Source organism: Hetaerina americana, unplaced genomic scaffold, assembly GCF_022747635.1.
Source record: "Hetaerina americana unplaced genomic scaffold, ioHetAmer1.1.p SCAF_76, whole genome shotgun sequence".
NCBI lineage: Eukaryota > Metazoa > Arthropoda > Insecta > Odonata > Calopterygidae > Hetaerina > Hetaerina americana.
Window position 1 is genome coordinate 1,147,652 of NW_027287383.1, and position 25,420 is coordinate 1,173,071.

Consider the following 25,420-nt stretch of genomic DNA (forward strand, 5'->3'; position numbering starts at 1 on the left):
GGTGCACCCTCTGGCAGATACACGTTGCATAACGTCATCCTCTCAGGGGTGTGCACCGTGACAGCGACGGCCTGGAATGGAGAGTTCAGTTGGACTCGCGAGGTGTAAAGGGCCCCACGGGCCGCAACCGCTACTCCCCCTTGGGCTCGTTGGCCACTTAGGTCATCCATTCTAAAAACAGTGAACCCCTTCAGAATACCCTTATCTTCAGCCTTAAAATGGGTCTCTTGGAGACAAATACAAGAGGGTTTAAAATCTTGGATTAAAATGGCCAGCTCCTCCTTGTGCCGATAAAAACCATTGCAGTTCCACTGCAGAATGGAACACATTTAAAATGTTAAATTAAAATAAATAAAAAAATAAATAAATATATAAATAAATAAGTTGACTAAAAAGGGAGATGACCAACTCTATTGAGGTTATCGCTTGAAGCGATGTTTCCTCTTCCACTCGTTTGCGAAGACCTCTGTATCAGAGATACTCTGGTCCTCTTCAATTACCTCCGGCTTCTTTGGCTTCACTGGAGGCGGCGGGGAAGGTGTATTCTCACGCCCTTTTGGCGTGTTCCCCTTGGTGGTTTTTTGTGGGCTCTTCTTTGAAGGGCCCACAGGAGTAGGTGGCTCCTTGTCCACCTTACTCTTTCCATCCTTCACCCTTTTGGGTTTAGGCACTTGCGTGTTTTCAATTGGGGATTCTTTCGGTATCTCCGTCTGCGTGGCGATGGTACACTTTACACATTGCGTGGTTGCAACGGAAGCAAAGGACCGGGAGAAAGTTGGAGCGATTAGCGCCCTGTATTTCCTCCTCGCTTCCGCATATGGGATTTTTTCAAGGGTTTTTATCTCCATGACTTTCCTCTCTTCTTTCATCTTCGGGCAATCACGAGAGTACACTGGGTGTGTACCCTCGCAATTGACACAAAGAGGTTCCGAAGAGCACTCTTTATCCTCGTGCGCGTCTTTGCCACAGCGCGGGCAGGTGGCCTTACCCTCGCAGCGCGACGCGACATGGCCGAACCGTTGGCATTTGAAACAACGCACGGGATTTGGGATGAATGGCCTCACTGGTACCGATTCATAGCCCACAAACACCTTGTCGGGTAGTCTATCACGCGCAAACGTCAAGATCACGGAGGTGCTGTTTACGTTTTCTCCGTTGCGCCTTGTGGTGAGTCGACGACAATCAGTCACTCCCTGAGAGAACATTTCTCTCTTGATTTCTTCGATGTCCACGTATAGGAGGTCGTAGTGACTGATGACTCCCCGACAGGTGTTAAGAGTGCGGTGCACCTCCACCTTAATCGGAATGTCATGGAGCATTCCCATAGCAAGCAGTTTTTCGCTTTGTGTATCGTTCAGGGTCTCTATAAGAAGTGTACCATCCCGGAGCTTCTTCACGCTCTTTGGGTCCCCAGGCACAATCTGTGACAAAACTCTGCGAATTAAGAAAGGAGAAACCTTTTTCAAGGTTTCACCTTCCTTTATGCACGACATAATTAAATAGCGCTTACATGCGCCAATACACTTTTCTCCCCCGCCGGTGTCCGGACGGGATCTTTTTAGTGGTGGAAAGGGTTTTTCCTCCATAATAGTAAATGATTCGTCCCTCGGCCTCCCCACCCACCACGGAGCCACACATTTGGGACGCCACTCCGCCAAACCGGAGCGGTCGCCAGGGCTAACTCGAGGGATATAGCGCTTCTGGAGTGGTTGTCTGTTTCGGGGTGGATATTCGGTGCAAGGGCCCACCAAAACCCTTACATCTCCGACCTCCCTACGCAGACCCCCACAACCTTGGCACTCGCCACCGGAGCGAAAACGCGACGGAAGCCGATTGACCGGGAGTGGCTAGCTCCCGGCCTCCCGTTTACACGAAATCCGGGGCCGAAGAGGGGTATCACTCCCCGGTCCATACAGGGCATCCGACACCCTGCTGGGAACCAGAAAGCTCACCCTCCAGGATCCCCTTCTCTCCCTTACGGGTCTCCAGGCACGGCAAACACCTGGGCGGATCGCAGGCCAGATGGTATGGCCGCTCACAGACAGTGGATCCACAGCACTGTCCGGACGCATCCCTTGCTGGCTTGGGGTTTTCTCCCCGCCCTTTTAGTCGCCTCTTACGACAAGCAGGGATACTGCGGGAGTATTCTCTATCCCCCTACCCGCGGGGGGATCCTAAATTTGATTGGCATGACCTCGCCTAACGTACGATGGGGCTATTAATACATTTTCAACATCATTGCTGAAGAGGCATCCTTCCAATTTATGCTCCTAGCTCCTCTAATATTTTGGATATGCAACTAAGTTTATCATAACGATGCTTTCCAAACCTGTCTCTCTTACGCTGTACATGATCTTATTCGGCAATCAATCCATTTAAAGGGGATCTCATACACTTACAGCATACTCCAAATTAAGCATACTCAGAGAAATATAACTTTTTTGTTTAACCTTCTCATCACATTTCCCCAATACTCTTTTGATACATCCTTATATTTTGTTAGCTTGTCCACATATTCTCCATATATGTTTCACCTACGAGAGGTCGTGAGTGAGGGTAACGCCTGAGTATTTAATCGAGTCTACACTTTCTATTTCGGTTCGGAGCATGACAGGTTTGAGTGGAATCGTGGGCAGAGTGGAGTTTGGTGGGTCACGCACCAAACGATGGCTGCGCTCTGGTTCAGTACCCCATAATGTTCGCTATTACATTGATAAAACAAGGCATTATGACGCAGAACTTTTGCGTCTTGATCGCCAGAACCAAAAAAATAGCTCCTCTGATAATTTTCTTTTCTGGATGACAATAATCAAAACTGCTGAAAAAGGTGAGTGTGTTCCATAAACAAGATACTGCATCAACTTTTGTCAAAAGCTTAGCGATTCTCACAACGAAACAAGTTGTAATACTCACTTTTTTTACAGACGATTCTATGGGGGTAGCACACATTAAGGGATAGTTCTACAGATTCCAAAATCGGTACAGGTTCCAATATTGAAACATTGGTGGAGAGTGACCAACGTTCTGGGAGGCCAAAACCGCTCGCAGCTGTCGTTGAGAGCGTGGAAAATCAGGCACTGAGAGATCGTCCTTTGACCGTGCGAGATTGCCGAAAAGGTTAGGATAAGTAAAGATTCCGCAGATGTAATTTTACGAGAAGATTAGAACAAGCGCACAGTGGCTGCGAAATTTGCGCCCAAGCTGCTGTCGGCGGAACAGTAAAAATTCCATCTTGATGTTGCACAGGACCTGCAGGACACTATGAAGACATCCTAAATTTCTGCACACCGTTCTAACTGGAGGTCAGTCATGGGTGTACGGGTACGACCCGGAAACAAATGCACAGTCATCGCAATTGAAGCATCCCGAGTTCCCAAGGCAGAAAAAAGCGCGGTAGGTGTGAAGCAAAATCAAGGTGATGCTACTGTCTTCATTGATATCCGTGGAATGGTGCACCACGAATACGCACAGGAAGGATAAACAGTGAAAAAGAGTACTGTCAACAAGTTCTCTGCTATCTTCGTGGTACAGTTCGGTGCAAAGACCACACCTTGGGACGGCGAAAAACTGGTAGCTGCATCATGAATTCCAGCTTTTTAAAAATAAATTCTAATTTTTGGTTAATCCGCATAATTTTTCCTTCAATTTGGTGGATTTTGGTGTCCACCCGTAATTCGCATCTTGGACAGTTGCGGAACTATCATGAGAACCTGCGTTGGATCAAAATTACTGGCGTGACCCGTTACCCCTTATTTAAATCTGAAAATTAGCGAAATTATTAGCACCTCTACCCTGATGTGTAAATTTTGAAGGTCAAGCACCACATTTACCACAAACCTTTAGGTGGCTTACAGTGTAGGCTGACGGTTACCTAATGGCACTTCTTCCTCTAAACCTCACCCCTTCGACGCGGGCATTGACAAGAGAAAAAAAGGTTACCGTGGGTTACAGGCGCTAAAAAAATTGAAACATGGATCACCTAAGGAAATTTTGTGATGAAAAAACAGTAATTCGATTGGAAACACCGATGCAGGAAATGGACTCAACGTTGGTCTACTTAAACAATAACAAGAATATTCTCACGAGGCTCAAGTCGCGGACGAATACAACACCATTGGTTCTCAGGCACATCGGAGAAATTTGTCTGTTCTCTACTCGCTCTAATTGTAAGATGAGAGCGATTTCACACGGGAGTTTTTTCCAGGGGTCCCAATTTCCTGGACCATCTCCTTTCGCATTCTCACACATATCCTCGACGGTCGAAAATCTGGGAAGGAATGATATATTTTAAACCTAGACCAAATAACTAAACCAAATTGCCGACCCCGGTGGCGGCGGGGTAACGTCCTCGTCTGCCATTCCAAGGGTCGCGGGTTCGATTCCCGCCTGGGTGAGTTTTCCTCCACCTAGGGCTTGGGTGTTTGTAAAATGTGACTATTGTTATCGTTGTTAATAGTTCGATGTAAAGGCCAAAATGTGCTGTTTTCGGACTCATACTGAATAAATAAATAAAAAATACACCTCATGCTCTCCTCCAACGATGAGCTGGAGCTGAGTCCCAGTGCTAAACATCGCCACGATTTCGAAATGGTGGGGGAGAGAAGACATAAGTTTCTCGAAAATTGTGGGCTCATTTAAAAATCAAGAGTGAAACGCATATTAATTTATTTATTTAAGAATTTATCGTTGAAATTAGGTAATTGTCCTGGCGGAAACGGTCAAGTCTGATCAATGATCACTCTTACAATGAACATACATACGTACATACGAGCACAAGAAAAATAGATAGGAGACAAAATATCCTTACACACAATGACACTTCCACATCACATACAAACAATATTTTCATTGGCACAATAGTATAATAATCACTGATCAAAGGAGTTTATCACCCAGTGGCTGCTTTGCACTTATTCTTAAAACTCCTATACCTGGTCTATCACGTGCCTTCACGACCTATAAGTTTCGAATGACTGCAAAGGCGATTCATTTTTATTATTTTTGCCCCTGAAGGCCAGTGTGGCCCTGCGATCCTCATAAACCACTCTGGACTTACCATAATGTTTACAGCGTCTACCCACTAGAGTTGGCACAGTATGGATGCCCGGGGCGAGAATTGAACACACGACTTTTGTATTAGCACAAAGCCGCGCTATCCGCCCAACTATTCAAGCAAACACTTTGCTGCCAAATGTCGCACTTATCACACGAGGAACAGATCAGTGTTCGCGTTACAAACAACACTTGAAAGGAACGTCATTATAGGTGGCATCTATCGTTCGATTTCTAAAGTTCCGTAACTAAGCCCCCGGAGGAGCGCAGGATGCTACAGATTTCCTTTATCCAGCTATTTTTTATAGTTTTCGTCGTTTCTATTATTTTTTTAATTACTTGTTTTATTTCTGGCATGATCATGAATAAATAACTTTGAACTGAACTCGACTTCCCGGAACATGCACCAGCGAGGCCTAGCTAACCCAGCGTAGGAGTGACGCAATGCATGGATGGAGATGAATGCCGTTAGTTGTTCTTGTCGGACATTTGTTCCCAAACCTCCCACATATGTTGGGATATCATCCCGGGGATCAAATATCTCTTCAGACTCTAGGATCCTGCCACAATAGGCCATGAATACTCCTAAAAGCTCGCAATAAAGTCATACGCACAAGAGTTTCGAAAAAGCCCCACATGGAGCTGCCATAGGGAGTATGAGGCAAATGGAATCATTGTGACAGCGGCAGAACGACTCAGAAGCAACGTAATTCTTACAAAATTATCACCGTCCAAAACAAAATAACTGGTTACACTACCCACGCTTGGTAAATTTTGGTTGAATGTAAAAAATCTGATTCCTTTCACACCCAAATGCTTAGCACCAGTTTCTTAATGCTAGAAAAATATTTTCTTTTCTTCTGTCACCAGTCATACGATTAATAATTGAAATATATAGATACACGAGTTTTCAAATATGATGTGTTAAAAATATACGATACTTTATTGACATGCTCCAGTGTTATGTGCTTTTTGTAAAGTAAAACCACGTCTGCACCAAGCACGTATCTTTAACATTAGCAGGGTGGTAACTCCATAACAGGTTTTCCCCCGCATCTCTTTGAATATATGTACACCGTTTTATGGTGTGTTTGTAAAATGCATGTTGTTTATGGTGAAATAATTATCTATTATCATTACTAAAATTATTATTTTTTTAAATTGCTGGGGTAGGGTGAAGCCAGTCGCGAGTCTCAAGCGGGGTCCTAGTTACAAAAAAATAAGAGCACGGGAAATTTATTTTACGCAGTATTTCCCCGGGCGCTATGAAGAACTAGTCTCTATTCTGCGACTTGATTTGGAAGAACTTAAAATGGAGTTTTATGTACTCTCAGCTGAGAGCAATAAACGTCTTCAAAATTTCGAAATATGATTGCCCACCGATTCTCATTCATGTCTGCTTGCGATCGTATTCGTGATCGGTAACTGCACGCACGTATAATTAATAATAAATTCACGACATCGTACACGGGGTATGCATCATCGTTACATGCAGAGACAAGAATTGGATTTTGCGTTTTAGGATTGTCAGTCTTCGAACTTGCGATTCGGTATAGTGGTGCGGGAAGAGGAAAATATTTTTTGGATAACCTTCTTCTCGCATACTTCTCTACGGTAGATGGAAACGTACTGGTATACCGATAAATATTGGTTCTTTTCGCTGGGTTTGCACAAACACAGTTATTTTTAAGGCCTGTTTATCGACTAATCCACCTTGATTTCATATTTCTGGACGATAAAGAATCCACCAAAAATAAAAGCCAACGCCGAAATTCCCGAAAATTATTATCATCAAAATATTCGAGCACGATAATTACGTTATCTCACCATAAAAATGAAACCGGCCCACCGCTGTACAAATGCGAGGGTAAATATATATATATATATATATATATATATATATATATATATATATATATATACAAGAAAATTTCTTTCTTAGGCTTATGTTCCCTCCGTGATTCATTACATTATAAGCAGAATCTATTCCACACTAACTTCCAAATTATTTCAAAATGCTTTGAGATTTGGCAAATGTGAGAACTTTTCAATTTAGCCAGGACATTAGCAACAATTTATTTATTTCGAGAGATTTCGATACAGATGTGTTATCAAGACTTTGTAGCATAGGTTCCGGTGGGAGATTGTCATCGCTGTGGCGAAGGAATGGTTTAAACCGAAGTGATTCTAGTATTCCGCGTCACTCCTTCCCTTCAGTGAAAACTGCGCATTTTTAACTCTTCTGACGCAATATGGGCGATGAAATATTAACGTCTTCATCAAAACGAGAACGGAACCAGCAGAACAAATCCTGAACACTAAAACTCCAAACCATCATCAGGTATTTGCAGTAACGTATCGTGTAATTTATAATATAGTCTGCGTATATAAGAGTACCATTCTTATTCTATAACAGTCGTACAATGAAAATAGGCAACTATAAACGAGAAAATGGAGTGCATGGCTAAATTTCACCACGGAAAAAATATAACACGAAAAAAATCACTTGGCCTGTATCTTAACACCGTAAGGGGTATCTTGAGAAAGGAGGTAAAAGCTTTTTAGGAAGGGAATGAAGAATGGCAGCGGAAATGGATGATGAAGAAGTTGCACTGCTAAGGTACTTCGAGGAAGTAATCACTGAGAGACTTTGGTAAGTAATGGAATTAAAAGAACGGAAAACGTCTATGAATAAATATTATTTAAGCATTGAAATGGTTCCACTGGCAAAACAAGAAAGAACGACGAATTACGTGAATCACTCATTGAATGACTAATTTGCTCGTACATGCTTCGAAGATATTGTTAACAGTGATAAATAAACGAATAAGAAGAGGGAAAGTGTGGCAGGAGAGCGATATGGTTAGCCTAAAAGATGATTGCGCGATAATCGATTGTAGTGGTGAATTCTACAGTGGAAAGTTATCTATTTCCACAATATTGATTTTGCCGTACTTTGTATTTTTGGAAAAGGTCTTTGATTTCGTTTTTGGGAGAAATTTATGGGAGACAGCGAAATACAAGGGACAGAAAGAAGGCATAGATGAGTTCTGTGCATGGAATTGTGAGCGGCGATGTGGGTATAAAACAACAGACTTGAAATACCAACAGCAATAAGAAAAGAATGCAAGTCATTTTAAACTTTTTAGGGACAAGTAGAAGATTATGGACCGCAAATTAATAGAAAAAACAAAAACAATGAAGTATGTAGTAAGTACCGGGGAGACAAAAATTTACGTGAAAAAAACATTTATAGGGCGCGGAAACGCATTTTAAGTTCATGTTTACCCGCAAAAGTAACAATAGACAGGAAAGAGAAAATAATATGAAAGCAGGCAGCAGAGAGTCAAAAGGAGCATGGCGGAAGAAAAAGAGGATGCTATCTAGTACAAAGAAATTGGAACTAAAAGAGTGGATGGCTATGTGCTTTGCATACAGTGTTTTTGTCTATGGAAGCGAAATGTGGATGTCCTGAAAAGAGAGAGGAAAAGGACAGAGTACGGGTATGCGGATTTTAAGAGGAATATTGAACTGCAGATGGTCTGTGATATCTTGCAACACGAAAAAGGCGCTTCGCCCTTTTTTTTCAAATTTTTTACTCCATTTTCACCTCCTCACTGCAACTGCTCAGTACTAGTAAAACGATAATGCGTTGAAATGAAAGAAGGTAAATTCAAAAAACTGATCCAAGGGATTGATTTAAAGCTCAACCATCTAAGTATACTTCAGGCCATAGACTTCAGCCCAAAATAGCTTAATTTAATCTGACTTTGTATTTTCAATGTTAACTAATTTGATATCTAAATTCCCAAGTATATATTTACATCGAGAATCAGACACAGTTTATCAAAAATAAAGCTTCATGTTTGCCAAAGTTGTTGAAATTAAGAGTTGCAAAACTCCGTTGTGTATCTTTTCCAGTTTCTTCTCTCTTTTCAAGGCCATTTCGGTAGTTAAGAAGTGACTAGGGGAATCAGGGTTGTAATTCGGTTAATGTAAAGGTTTCCAATTCAAATGACCCGGGTTCAAATCCCGGACGAGGCAAAATTTTTTTAAAGGTATTCAATTCCCTATCATGGTGTCATGTTAGAGGGCACTTGCCGCCTACCATTAAGAGTAGGCTAAAGCCGACGCATAGCATCCCTCCACCCTTCCTTAATTTCCTGGACACCCTACCCCTATCAAATTACTCACCCATCCCTAATGGCGCAAATGACCTGAGCTGTTGGTCGCCTCACTTAATAACCAACTACAACAATTTTAAGTAGGTACTAAAACAAGACAGCCCGTGGAATTTCAGCAGAAAATGGGTATATTAGACCAAACGCTGATGTGATTAAAATAATAATTGGACAAATATAACAAAGAAGTGAAGTCTTTTAAGAGCATACACCATCAATAATTAGTTTCGAATCACAACGAACAAACCTGGAATACCGAAATCCAATTATAATTAAGTTGAAACTGATTTATGTTGATCGCTCGACCCGAAGAATTATACATGCTCCGTGGAATGAGGATTCCATTGGAAATGCCATGATTTCCAGATAATAAGTATTAACTGCCTCCTACCTTTAATTATGTAAAAGCTGAAATCATTTTCAAGCGGCAAACGAAAACGCAATGGGAACTATATGAATGCAAGAACTATAAGCACCAGATGTAGATTGATGGCACGGCGCTCTCATTAAATCTCTGCCGGCCCAAGAAGTTCCTGATATGTAGGTTAGTCCTTGGAATGGAAAGTCATTTCGTGGAAGAAAAAATTCAATAAGTAATCGAAACACGGCTTCCAGCTCTCATCAAGGATGTCTACCGTGCACGGGAGCAAAGATTCATCATACACAATATGAGGGCCCGCCTGCGAGGGATGATCGGATTAGGCACCGCCGAATCCAATCAGCATACGTCCCGATAATGTTTCCGCTCCTTGATGCAAAGGAATCGCAGCCTTTCACGTCCACAAGGAAAATATCTGTGAAGGCCATTGTAGATTAAAAGCTCCTTCCATAAATATGGCCACTTCGACGTAACAAAAAGTTTTCTCGTTGAAGCAACTATGTATTACATGCACGATGTAATATGTATTGTAACTAAACAATACGGAAAAACTTCATTCAACAACATGGTGGGTAATCACTATCTACTACACATCCTATCGGTGCCTGGCAGGGCACTATGTAGATAGATAGGCTTCTCTGGCTTTAGAGCCAGCGATTTCACGATCGTAAAAGACTATAGAATATAGAGCGAAAGAGCGATGTTATCTTCTGCTTTCCCACGGTCAACGGCTTTATGAACGGGATGTTTAATTACAGTAGAAATAAGTGTGTTGCGGGCGGGGTGGTCCACTCGAAACGTTTTGTTCGAAAAGTTACGAGAATTCAGGTCAAAATCGAAAAGTTAAGGCGCCTGTTAGAATATACTCTAAATCACTTATGTATTCATCACCACTTAACGAAAAGATACATCCAAGAACGAGCGGTTACGGGATACTACGGAAAGAATATGTGACGGGTGGAATGAAAAAACAGCTGAAACATCAACTAATGGTTTTTACAGAAAAAAATGCGTTAATGAACCACCGTTGAAGACGAATGCGATTTTTTTTCGGCTACCACCGAGATTCATATACGGATTTCAGCGGCGCTCGAGATCATTGTTGTTTTCGAGAATAATATCCCCCAGCGTTACTCACCTGAAGGCATCTCCGATGAAGGTGAGCGTGTTGCCGTCGGGGCCGCGCCAACTGATCGAGGCCTCGGACAAGCCGGAGGCGGAGCAGGCGAGCACCGCCGACCCCCCGGGCTCCACCACCTCGTCCCGCGGCTCACTGTCAAACCGGAGGTCAGCGAAGCCTGAGAAAGACAAAAGAGGCAAATATTATAGAGGGTGCAGAGACGCAATCACTAGAAGCAGACGGGACAGGTACCAAAATAGTTTCGAGAACATTTACGTTCCGGTGTCGAACCTCTGAACTCACTTCAGCATTGATTTGATTGCTTTAGCAGAAAATAAAAATTAGAAGAAATACTTAAGGCATGCATACTGTGAAAAATTCCGTTCATTTTAAATAAGTAAATAGCGTTAAGAAAAATATAAAAGGGAACGGGTCGAGGAATTGAAAAAAATGACGCTGAAACAACCATTGTACAATTACATTACTCCTATCGTACACATTGGAGTAATGAACGAGAAAAAAAGTCATAATTTTCGAACCTAAAAGGACGGCTAAAAGCAAAGACACTTCTGGTGAATTTAAGGGAAACAAAATGCTGAAAATTCTACCTCAAGCGATTGATCCACGGAATCCGAGAGGGAAATAATTATGTGAATAACGCGATAAGTTTGACTCAGATGATCTGAGTAACGATTCGGCAGATTCCGCGAAAACAATTATCGCTTAATTGATTCGCATTCTCTTCCTGAAAACACCGTCAAGAAATCTTGATTAATCAATTGCGGAATTGAAGTTGAATCCAGGATTAAATTACACGGGGTAACTATAACTCGACGGACGTATAATTCATTGGACGGAGATGAAATATGAGCAATATAATCATTATAACCCAAGATTGGTACCTTCACCTTTTGCAAAAAAATCTTATTTCTTCTTGATTTTATGAAATATTTTTAGTGGGCTATCAATTCAACTTTTGCCATTCATTTCATAGCAGGGAAAGCTACCTGGCATTTTAATTTCTTTCTCTCAGATAACGCGTGATATTAGGTAAATTTCCTCTCTTTTTTAATGTTCTTGCTATGGGATTAAGTATTTAATGGCAGAGGGAGGTGATTTTACCACAAGTGATTTCTGTGTGAACGGATTTCCTGTAACAATCCTAAGAACATTTATTCCGCAGCTTTCATTTCACAGCAATCTCAAGTTTTTTACATCTTGAGAAAAGACATCATGCTTCTTCTATGAAACAATCGTTAGCCCAAGATTCCAAGAGAGATATCCACTTGCAGCATCTTAAATAAACTTTCTCCGCCTCTGTATGCAATGTCATGTTAACTGCAGGAAAGGAATAATTACTACATTTTATTCGCCTCTCTGTAGCCATATATGCCTGCCATCAAGAATTGAATATATGATATTGTGTAAGCATGATGATACATTTTCCTGGGAAAACTATAAGGTTACAGCGAATTTAGGGAATTCAGCGCAGTTTTTTTCTCTAAAATTAAGAAAATGCAGTACTTGTATTTTTGAAAGTTTAAGAAAAATTGAAATGAAGAACATTCAACTACCTTTGCCCGTCATCCAAAGCCAAAGAAAAAATGCTTTCAGAAACAACCCGTAAATAACGTAAATTTAAATTTGAAAAACTATAAAAAAAGTTCATTGTTTACAACAATAATTTAATACATATTGCTACATAATATTCAAGGGAATATTTGGACAATGCCAGGACGTGAAAATAAGTCAGCGCAAGCGGCAGCTTGAAAACAAGCTTTTTAATGTTTTCCTCCTGATATGGAATCAAACCAGCATCGGGAGAAAATCTATTTGAATAAAGACTACGCGGAATGCACAAGATAAAAGGCGGTGTAATTTATTTTGGAAATGGCAGACAATTTCATTCGATACACATATAGCATTAAACTGGAGTGTATATAATTTCCTCACAGACACAAGTTTCGAGTTTAGCTCCACCCTTTCTTATCGAAGAACAACCTTCGTGTTGATTACTCTTGGGCCAAGAAAAATAACGTAGCCATGAAGGGTATATTTAAAATTCGTCTATTTGCTGTCCAGGCAATTTTATAAATTGCCAAAATAGTGAGCAAATATGCATGTATTACTGTCGGCACGAAATTCTTCGAAACACGAAATATGATTTTAAGTAACTGGATTTCCAATGATGGCTAAGACGAAGAAACGGTAGAACGAAGGTTTATGCTAATTCGGCTATCATAACTTTTTCAATTTTTTTGCAACAGTCGATACAAAATAATTGATATTAATTGAAGAAATGAAATTCTACTAGCAGTGCGAAAGAAGCGTGGCACAATTCGTTGGAAGAATTCTTCTATCCCGTTTGTAAATTGTGCCGCAATCTACCCCAAAGTGAACTACGCAGTCTTCATTTTAGAAATCACTACCGGGTTATAAGGACAGCAATATGAATCGTACCAAAGTTTACACGTATTTTTACGGCCACGGACAATGTATTACACAAGGACATTTCGATCGTCCGAGGTCGGAGGGGCCTCGTCGACCTCGGATTATCGTGAGCGCTGCTTCGACTCTATGCTATCAGATTTAGATTAATGTACCAAAGGGCGAAACACTTACTTCATATTTAATACGACGTGGACTCTGAAAATGGGGCGGAGAGAATAAAAAATTACCTCCGTCAGCGCCTTAGTAACGCAACTATCACTTTCTGTCGGAGGTACCCCAGAATGCGGGAGTTAACCATAAAGATGCAAGATGCTATGCAATCCAAGGGAATTTGGAGCATGGAAATTCAACGAATTATTCATAAATATCATAGAATATCCTTTCATCATACACGAATTTATACGATTATTTTACAAGAACTTCTCACCTCAACTGCCAGGTAAACACCGATTTTTGAAAAGTAGTCTCCTTAACTTAATATTGTCTCAAAAATAGCAGAATAAAACACAAACGCCTGACCTAGGAAAAACCTTGAGTATCGACGGGCGAATATATGCTTGTAATATAGGAAAAGGACACGCAGAGCATGCTCATAGCCTTTCACCAAGCCCGAGCTAGGAAAAATAAATTCCCACGCTCAAATATATGACTGGTAACATGGGACGTTTACAGGCCGCTTTATTTTTCCTGGTAAATAATCAAGATACCGACATTTAAATTAGTTGACAACGAACATTCAGCCTTTGATAAAATCCATTTTAACACCTATACATATATTAACACTTTCCAATGAAAGAGACACATATTGCCCTCACTCTTTTTTTTATTATTGATTTGACAATAATGAAACCAAAATAAACCTAAATTTGCAAATGGTGGGCGGAGTATAAGGGTTTTCACGTCCTGCGTACAAAGTCTGCATAATCACTGGGAGGAAGCAGGAAACAATGATATTTATTACACAACCAATGCTAAAGGATTTCGACGTTGAACATCATGCTTAACATCGCATTATACAGCAGTTTACTCTGGCGAATGAACTGTTCATTTATGCACATTTTCTGAGTCAGTCTGGCACTCGCGGCACATTTGGGTAAATAAATATATCGGAGAATGGCGCAGTGCTCAAAGCTTAGTACAAATCAATGCACTAATAAGATCTTCTACGCTGATGTGAGATATGAAATTCAAAAGTTTTTACACGAAATCAGAAGAGATTTTAACTTAACGTGTGGCAATGTAACCTGAATCACATCATCTAATCTACTGCCCTCGATTATTGGCGTTACTCAACTGCGCACAAAGAATGTTACGCTACATTCAATATTATTTTCAGGAATCTTGGAGAAGAATTTCATAATCACGACAATTTTATTTTCGAGAGAAATAGAATGATTCATTTCAACTGGAAAAGGGAAGTCGCCCACAAGAAAAGAAGGGAGAAAACAACGAACACTGCATAGATAAGGAAAAAAGTGAACGCATGTTGCGAAGTTCGTAGTATTTAGGGGAGGCGATTGACAGCAGAGGTCATTTGCGCAATAGGGGATGGACAGGAAAGGATGAAGGGTGGAGAGAAACCCGGCGTCGGCATTAGCCTACTCTTTACGAAAGGCGCCAAGGGGTCCGCAGCTTAAAGTCCCATCCGACGAACGGCGCACTCAAAGTTCCCTCCACAAAGCACCTCAAGCAGGGATCGAGATACCTCTGAAAAATATTCAACACCGCCGCGATTTGAACCCGGGCCCTCTAGGTGGGAAGCCAGTACGATAGCCACCACACCATCTCCATCACCGCGAAGTTCGTTAAATCTTCTCAGAGGCGATTAACACTCCGTGATAATGGACATTCCGTACAGAGGAACATTTTCCAGTTCATACAAATTAACCGCCGCGAGGGCCAAAGATTTTATACCCGACCTTGAAGTTAAGGTATAAATCCATGTTGCCCTTATTAAGCCTTCTTTATTTTGTAAATAGCCTGTTTTTTTAAATTTCATAATTTGCAATCAAAATGTGTTAGATTATGGAGCAAGCAGGCGATAATCGGCCCGAAATGACAGTTTTGGATGTATGGTATACATTCGGTATATCATGCATACTATTTTGTATTTTACTGACTAATTTTGCCAATACCATGCCGCTAGCTTCATCCTTGCAGCAAGGGTCGATAAACCGTACGTTGGTATATGGCTTTTTATATATGCATATACATCTAGATTTATTTTCTTCACAGAGTATCGGCGGAGGTACGAGCGAGATATCGAGCGACCTCACTTGGCAGCGACTACGAAGCGATGTCCTTGGCGAGCACCAATAATTATTGACAAATGCTATTGACACTCCACACTTTCGATCTTACTATTTTCCGCTAATAAGGAATGAACAATAGCTGCTTTAAATAATAGGCGGAGAACTCTATGTAGTAGATATTAACTTGATTAGACGCTTACAGAACCCGGCTTTTGTTGCGTTTCTTCCGATTTGAAATCTGATCACTTCAAGCAGAAAAGAGAATACATAAAATGGTTGGGGAAAAAAGAAGACTCAATAGAAAGGGACGACAAATGCACAGCGTTCTGCACACAAGAATTATAATCTAACAATAACCTGAGTGCGTGATGGTTAGCGAAAGAAGATAAATAATTTGTGAGACAAGCTGTTGTTTTCTCCCAAAATATTGTTCGTAAAAATTCTAAAAAGCAATAAACACTGCTGTTTTCAATTATAACAGAGGATATTTAGTGATAATTTTTTCCAAAATTCATCTTCTTTTATACAAGGTCGTGATATTGGCGGCTACCAAAACTGATTTTTGGGTACATTTCTTTCGTTTTGACATAATATTTCTCCCATAAAGCTCGCTTGAAAGGTTTCGCGTGAATGAATCTTGATATCATTTAGATTTCATTTCCAACTTTTTAACAGATTAACAGACTCTGACTCACTGCTTTCGAGTATCATAGGGTAAAATCGGAAACAGCAGGAAGAAGAAAAACACTGTCCATATAACGTCCCAAAGAGTAGATAAACTAAAATGTAATTACAGACGAAAAAGGGAGATGGCGAAGGAAAAATAATGTAATTCAAACACCCGATTCTGTACATTCAGAAAGATAAAAATAGTGAAAATACATTTCGGCATCGTAGCAGAAGCTGATAAGGAAATCCAATTTCCAAAGTACGAGACAATTGCACGTGGAATGGAATAATGGTAGCTACCGAGGACGGCCGAAGTGAATCAGTGCCGCGCCCTTGCCGGAACTTCGCATAGTAAATGAAATGCGAAGAATTTGGCGCCGGTGGCGCTAATAATTTCTCCGCAGTCGCAGGTACGCGCATTTTAAAACGAACATCCTCGTGAAGAGAATTAAACTGAAAAAAAAATGTACGGAGCGCCGTGATTGGAAAGGGAGATTCCTCGCTTCCTCCTCATCTCTCTTACTTCCCATTCACGATCGACATCGTGTGAAGACGACACCCCCACGCCCATACCGACAGCATTCTACACTCTCTGCATTCTGCGAATGCAACCATTATATGCTCCAGCCCACCATGCACGCCTGTTACTCCCCTCCCACCCGAGACTTTATTTTCATCTCGGGGATGCGATTTATCCCAGACTCCATTTACCGATTGAGCTCTCGAACGTTCTTCTTTTGTTTCGCACAGTGCACCGCATCGACAGTCCTTTGTGTGCCCTTTTTCGAAAAATAATATCGTCCCCTTGGATGTCTCACACTTCAATGGTTCTCTCTGCGCCTCGGGGTAGGTCCTTAGAACGGGAATGCATCGGACGGCAGACATCAAATTCATTTATTAATTAACGCGCAAATGGATTTCTGAATACAGTATGAATTATTATTGTTATTTTGAGAAAGCGGGAGTCCATAGAGTTCTATTTTTTAAGATTCGACAAAGATAAAAAAACCTGATGCATTGAGTCTGGATTTATAAGCATAAAAGCATTCTTGATAAACGAAATTCTTCCCTAGGAGAGAAACTAAAAAAATGACCTTTTATTGACCTTAAATCGTACTTATAAGTCAATATTATTCAGAATTTTATGATACTAACACTATGAATGTTAATCAATACGGTTTACATCCGTCTTCTATACATATGCAACAAATCCCTTGGCAATAACTGACCTTAAAATATTTTGATTTACTACTTTGAAGGCATTTCCTACGAAAATGAAAAAAGCTGACGAGTAAATCGACCTGAACAGATCGTTGCAAATTTTTAAAAACAAAAATTAAAACGCTAAGGGAATGCATCGTATGATTCCCCAAAGAATTTTCATTGATCGCAGAAAAAAATCTTTCTCGCACTAATTTAGAAAAATATATTTGCGAATTATCACAAACCAATGAATTATGCAATGGAGGTTTTCAGTTAAGGATATTATATATATATATATATATATATATATAAGAGCATCCGCCCGGCATCAGCATATATAAGGTTAAGAGCATCCGCCCGGCAAGTGGAAAGATCCGAGGTTCGAGTCCCGGTCAAGGATATATTTTTACTCTTGTGATCCGTTCGATTCCGCCTTCCCCACCTTTATTGTGTTCGTCCTTTATATGTGTTCCTATCCCTTTTCCTTATATCTGTTTCTGTATATATGAGTATTTATTCGCCGTTTGGCGGGATTTCGTGTTTGAATGTGTATATCTATATATATATATATATATATATATATGTATATTTATGTATATTTATATATATATATATATTTATATATATATATATATATATATATGTATATTTATGTATATTTATATATATATATATATATATATATATATATATATATATTCCTTTACATTGGAATAGATATAAGGAAAAGGGATAGGAACGCATGTAAAGGACGAACACAGGAAAGATGGGGAAGGCGGACTCGAGCAGTTCACAAGCGCAAAAATATTTCCTTGACCGGGACTTGAACACCGGATCTTTCGATTGCCGAGATGACGCTATAACTTGAGCTATTGAGGAAACATAATTTATCTTAAGATCTGCGGGGTGTTTATGCAGCCCGGTGTCCCGATTCTTTAGCCAAGAGATGGCGTTAGGGAGCTGTTTCACCCACCAAGGGGAAATAGACGACACACAAGAGGAAATGACAATACATAAAGCAATCATACAACATTATAAAGGATAGGAAGTGCAATTATTGGCACGCACACCAGAAGAAAGAGACGAGCCACACTGGCCAAATAAACATTCAAACAAAATTCCGCCACACGGCGAACAAATTATTTCTACGTTAAGCGATTTGATTTCCTTAATAGCGAACACGTCGAAACTATTAGTCGGAAGTCCACAACAATGAGGTCCGAAATTGGCGGACTTGCGAGCTTTCATTTTTAAACCATGGAGCTGTGAACGACCATAAGTGCTCTTTTATGAGAACATATGCTGTAAGAGAGTAGTGCACTGCCTGGTGCCTTATGCTGAACACCCGTTTGATGCGACCTGGGTGCGCTCTGCTGAACAGTTTTCAACTCCGCATTTTACCTTTCCTACTTCAGCCCTTTGTACCCCATTAATACGCCGGCCCTTAATGAAAAGCGCCTGAGTAACCACAGCCTCCCATCCGATTCTTCGCAGGGCGGGTTTAATTTAAAAAGCTATGAAGTTCTCTATTTAAATTTGTTGAAGTTCTAAAACAGCACACCCCAGGTAATGAACGGAACTACATGGTTCTTTACAATTTCGGCCAAAATTGCAAATGGTTTAGTTCGTTTTTCAATTGCAATGATACGCACCGCCATCATGGTTCGACGCAATTACCTCATACGCCGACTCTCAGTCAAGCGCAAGTCACCCTTCCATTTTCCCTTTATTATCACACAATTTTCGCATTATAAGTAGGCTTTCGCCATGCTGCTAAATACTTAACCAAACTGAAATTGTCTTATGCCACTTCCCCTAGCTTCCGAAATTAATCTACCTGAACTTTAAAAGCTAGGGTCCTCCTCGGTCAATCTTCTGCTTGGTGAATTTCAAAAAACATGCAATCTCGCATCCGATTGGACGGGTGTCATGAATATTCAACCCACGCAGAACCTGTCCAGACAGGCGGGTCGCACAAACTAACGATCCACATTTCTGAAGCATCCGAACGGATTAAGTCACTACAGTCCCCTTGGCAGAGGGCTCCAAGACTGAAGGTCAGAGGGAATGAGGGAAGGGCGCGCCAGGAGGAGCCTAGGGTCCTTCTGTTAACCTTTGTGCCGAGCCCGTTACTTGCCGCCCAGCTTGTTCTCTACATACTACGCAGGCGGGGATTGGAAGAGAGAGAAAGAGAGAGGAATGGGCGGGAGGGAGCGGAGCCAGTGTCCACCATATTTTGCAGTGGCACTGACCCCTTGTCTCTTTTGTTATCCCTCTCTCCCTCGACTCCCACGAGGGCGGGCGGGCTTGCGTGTGTGTGTTCCTACATTTTTGGCCGCGGCGCCACGGGAGGAAAAAAGAATGTGCATGTACGTACCTAGGGGCCATCCCCCGATCGGGGAAGCGGCGGAGCGAAAAGCGAAACACGGGGCCCCGGAGAGAGGAGGGAGGGAAGTGAATGATAAGGGAGAGGGAAAGGTCGCGCTGGGAAACTGAAATGTGCCGAGCGTGCGCCCCTTATACCTGCGGGAAGGTAGGCGGAGTTTTTGACAATGGCAGCATCGAATTTTATATCTATACGTCGGACTCGCTTCAGTTAGAAATTTGTGAGATCCATCCGGAGGATTACGTGGATGTTATAAAAAAAACTATCGAACCAGAATATTGCGTGAAAATTTAATTACGTGTTCCCTTTCTCTTCAAACACAACGCCGCTCGTTGATACGTGCAGCAGAAAAACAGCCAAAATAAACATTTATCCGAAACAAAAGCATTAATGTACGACACCAACTAATGAAAAAATGTAAGTTCGCGGAGGTCAACCGGTAACCAATTTTTTTAGATTACATGCGACCATTTATTATTATTGGTGAACCAGCCCTTGTTCACTATCCAGCATTCGTCGCCTCTCCCAGCGGTAATGGGACGATACTGAGAGCAATGCGACTATTCCAATTTGGGAGGTATGAAGGAACAGAACTCATTCCGTAACTTTAGGCCAAGCTCATCATGCGTGAAATAAATTTTAGTTAACGTTTTAAAGCTATTGGAAAAGGAATAAACAAAACAATTTTAATTCCAAATAAAATTTTGTTTAAAAACAACCCCGGGTTCCGACTCCTTGAGTCAACTTCATTTCACCTCAAGGAGTCGAGATAAAAAAAACTTACGTGGAAATTATAAGTGCTTGGTCTATTCTTTTTCCAGTAATGGAATGCTTCCACTAAGTTAAGCATGCGACTATGCGACTTATACACTAATTCAACAACATTAATCTGCAGCATAATTTAAACAACAGGGCGAAGGAATTTAGCCCTTACACGTCCCCTCCTTCAAAGGTACAGCGAGGTAAATGAAATGTCTGGAGGTGAGCCTTGAATCGATCTTTTCAGCCCCACTTCGTGGGCAGACGTTGCCTAGGGATAGTCCAGGAAAATCTCCGGGCCCGCCGCATATTTCCACTCGCAGAAACACCGGTGTTTAACGGCTTACATGTCAACCTGCCAAGAAAGATAAGCCACACCGGATCTTTATTCGGCTCAGTTAAGTCTCTCGACCTTCCATCAAGCCGTCTGTATAAAAGCTCCACACTTGACAAAAGATTCACTATTCAGGGAATGCCTTGAACATAATTCTTGAAGGCTATTAGAGAAATACATTTGTTACAGCACACCTGCTACGTGGAACAAAAGGACCGTATGTCTTCACGACATTTTGCGAAAGGTAAGAAGCAATTTAAACGCGATGTAACTATTATCTTCGAAAGGAATATTCCCTCTCTCTTGCCTTGACATTGCTTTATTGGGATGTGTTAGGATAACAGTAACCCGGCGGCGGCTTGGTGAAAAAAAAGACTTTCAATATAATCTATTATTCATATTCTACGAAAGAACTTTTAGCGCTCAGCCCAATTATTTTCTTCGAAGGGTTTTTGCACCAGCCTCAATTTTACCTCGGCTTTGTATTTAGGCAGAGGAATATTTTCTACTTCCCCTAAAAACCCCTTGACTTCGCCGCGATAAGTTTCCAGTCGCTGGATCTCTCTTGCTTTTTAGTCTACCACGGATCCATTTCCAATTATTCTCCCACCTCCTGGGCTTCCCCTTCACCCTCCACAACCCACAAACTCCACGCACTCTTGCGACCCCTCTCCCACTTTCTCCCCCTGGTTTCTCCATCCCCTCGCAATCCTCTCACATTAATCATACCCTTGCCATCCTTTTATGTTCCTCGCGAAAAGCCTTTGTTTCCACGGCTCGAAAGCATTCCACTACGAAGGAGACACGGTGCAAAGCGGACGGACGCCTCTCTTCCTCCCTTTCCTACCAAGCCCCTCAACAACCCCCCTCTTCTCCTGTCCCAGAGCACTCTCGGCCCCATTCCCCACATGGAATTCTTAGGTGATCTTAAATTACTTTACGAAAGTAATATAATTCAGCCTCACAAAACCCCTGGTGTATCTTCCTTAATTGGTGCTAGCTTTTTCATCGCATAAGCGCTCGTGACTTTCTTCGGATTTTTGCAGTCGAGTCGACATTTTCCCCACACGCCCTTTCAAATCTGTCATGTACCGTTTTCAGGAACTCGAGGAACATGTTATGTTTCATTTAATTTTTCGACAGGAATTGTTTCGCGTCGCTTCTATTTATTTGCATCTATATACGAGGTATGTGCAATTAGGAATGATCATAGAATTGTATTTAAAAAATTTATTGCGCAAAAATACAATTTCGCTGTATTTTTTAGCTAAATGCGTACTGTATGTGAGGTACAAGTGACTCCAATATCGCGTCAACGACAGCCGCTGTAAATTGAAGCGTTCGATTCGCCTACTGCAGCGATGGATGTAACACGCCACGCTGAATTGGAAGTTTTGCTATCGGCTGAACGAATTGTCAGCAGAGGGCTACGTAATGCTAAATGAGGTTTATAAAGAGTTCAGTTATTCTCCACAGGACAGCTAAAAGACGGTTTGAAATGTTTACAGAGAGCAGACAATTTCAAAGAAAGGTGGACCCGTGCTCCAGTCAGTGACTGCTCTTACGAAAGAAAACATAAACACCCCTGCTGCCTTTGAGAGAGAGGATCATCGAATAACGCTAAGAGCACTATCAGAAATAGTGAAAATTTCATTGGGAGCCACACACTCACTTTTTATTCCGTTGGTAGCAGAATAAATTCACAGAATACGCGTTTGTCGCCGGCGGGTTTCGCAAAATACACCGTAAAAATCACGATTATCTGGTGAAACTCAATGTGAAGTGTATTTCTCATCTTCACTATACGTAGTCGATACTTAGCACCATTCGAATTTTTTCTATTCCCCAATATGAAGCTTCGTGGAAAGCGTTTTTCATCATCGAAATAATCATGTTTCAAGTTGCAACGGCTGCCAATAACGCAAAACTGGAGACTTAACAATGAAACTTGAGCCATATAAACATTATGCATTACGCTTAAATCGTGGTTTGTCGCACTTATGATTATTAATATAGAAAAATGATACCGAACCTAACAATTTTCCAGCTCAATGGCATTTTCTCGTTTCCCTAAACAAAACTGAACCTCTTATTCTTGCAGTGACTTGAAAAACCATCTCAATCCCAAACCAAGTGCGCCGTATCTTCGTTCCGAGTTTTTGCTACATTACGACTAACTCCTTGTCAATTATTCGTCAACTCTCCGGAATTTTCACTCCATTTATTATCCCTTACAAAACCTATGTCATTTTTTAACAGACAGCAGGAGATGAACGCGCAATTTTCAGTGTTTATTTTTGGCCAATCAATATAATACTTCCAATTGTAAAAATTCCCTTGACTAAAATGGCTCTTCCGGTTCAAATCTCCTTTACGATATCCTTCAGTCTTAAATACAAAATATTGATGGACTACATAGGCTACGAGTGTTCACGCCAAGAAATTTATTCTTTTGATTGAAGAATTAGTATCTCTAATAAAAACTAGCGATGAGCTAGACTCCCGAGTAAACGGGACACCTAGCAGAATGGAAAAATCAATTGAAAGGTCAATCTATTAGATTTCGTCACCACTCGGGCACATTTTAGCAACAACATTTTTAATTTTCTAGAAAGAATTTACAGTAATGTCCTACTGCTTGTTCATAGCAAGTTTTTCTCGGCATTCTATACTGGATGGGATCTTTACTTGGAATACGCTCATTCTCAATATGAGAGTGGAAAGGGGGTGAGGGTGCGAGGATCATTTGATATGGCCCTCGCACAGCAGAATTCTATCAATATTATATTTGTAATTTTGACATCATTAAACAGAAGAATGTGAATGAGTTTTAAAAGATTAGGGCAGAGAGTTTAATTGATGAGGGAGGGCTTAATATCAGCGAAACAAGTTACAATGTTTACATTACAATGAAACAAGTTATAATGTTTTGGTAATAAGCCTGCATTTATTATTGATTTGGACTAATTTTAGCCAACCATCCAATCTGAAAATGCTAAAATTCTACCATAATACTAAGGAATAGTAGCAGGACAAATAAGAAAAACTTGTATCCGTGATTACTTTGATCGCGGATAACCCTTCATACTAAGAAAACATGTCAACTGGACGACCATAATAGTGAATCTATCGATCGAACTCAGCTCTTCATTTTTGAAAAGGAGGCTACTTACACGTAAGAAGGGACGACCAATTAAATTGTATAAGGTCTGTCCCAAAGGTAGTTCTTCTTATTTTCCCCCGGTTAGATGGACGGACAAGCGACGCACAAGGGTGCTACTTCGAGGACTTTTAAGTGAATATACCCAAACTGGCATACATTTTTAAAATAGACTCAAGTCCCACTACTTCTGGGACAGACCTTGTATTGCTCAAAAAGATCAACCACAAAATTTCCCCACTTTTTAGAAGCATTCATGAGCACAGAGATCAGGGAGTGCAGACATGCATACAAGAATTCTGAGAAAGAGACCCAACACACGACCAACAGTCATAGCTGCCTAAGGACGCGAGGCGTGAGTACTTGGGAAGCAGATTCCCGTCGCGGCTGTCGACTGGGCCGCGCCCAAGTCCCATCAAAATAAAAACATTCATAAGCCTAAAGTTCGCTAACTCACTACAACATTAAAAATACATAAATAAATGATATTAGGTTGACGTAATGCTTGGGAATTACTATCTGAATATAAGTGTGAAGCTTAAACCGCTTCTGGCACTTAAGTTACAGATTCTCAAGCACTAATATCTGGAAATAAAATTTAAAACAATTACGACAAAAATAAAAAAAATCCCGGTCCATTAATTTTATACGGTTATTCATACAACTCAAATTAGGGAAATGTCTCACGCAATTTCCCTTCGATAATACAAATACTTCCTTTTCTTTAATGATTTTAACAACATTCATTTTCTGGAATATTAAATTGAAAAAATTAAGTGAAAATATTATTCGCCTTGACAAGGGGAATGCTTTTTACGCTTTGAAATGGTAGTATTTAAATGCACATCAGTGAATGTCTCAGTATAAGGCACTGTCATAGGCATATCCGAGAGTTTTTTGAATTTGCAAAAATATTATTCATTGTCTGTGAAAGATTCTAGTCTTCATGCTCATACATCTTCTAGGGGCTATTTCGTGAAAAACTTCACGAGAATACTGAAAGAGCTTCCTACTACCACAGAAGGAAGCTCGAGGCCAGGGACTTAATTTGATTGGTTGTGCATAAGGTTTCTTGGTTAAAAAATTCCATCTAAAGATAAATATTGGTTAATAACAGAGACAAACTCTTGCATTTTACTGAAATATGCAATTATAACTAATAATATTAAGTGAAAAATTGCAAGAGGTTTCGTCTCTGTTATTATGGAACGGTTCCACCGCATCAAACCTGATTCTGTAATTTATATTATAAATATTGGGATTTAATATTTTCCTCGCGTATGGGCAAAATCCAAATGTAAACAAGTCGTGGCCACGGTTTAGAAACACAGCATGAGGAATTATACAGTTCTATTTATGCATTTATATTCATGTAACTGCTACGACAAAAATCGTGCTTAAACATTTAATTTTAAGTTGATCTTCATAGTTCTACTGGGATAATATTTGCAGACCCAATTTTTTTATTTCTGAT

At 40.7% G+C, this 25,420-nt stretch overlaps 1 protein-coding gene across 4 annotated transcripts in view; it reads right to left on the minus strand.

Annotated features, from left to right (window-relative positions):
• The window catches only part of fra (neogenin protein frazzled), a 146,976-nt gene that overhangs the window by 68,273 nt on the left and 53,283 nt on the right, over nucleotides 1–25,420 (minus strand). For all 4 annotated transcript variants that reach the window (XM_071596164.1, XM_071596162.1, XM_071596161.1 and 1 more), the window contains exon 2: nucleotides 10,751–10,910. In XM_071596164.1, coding sequence (XP_071452265.1) covers nucleotides 10,751–10,910 — 160 coding nt within the window. The remainder of the gene's footprint in view (nucleotides 1–10,750; nucleotides 10,911–25,420) is intronic.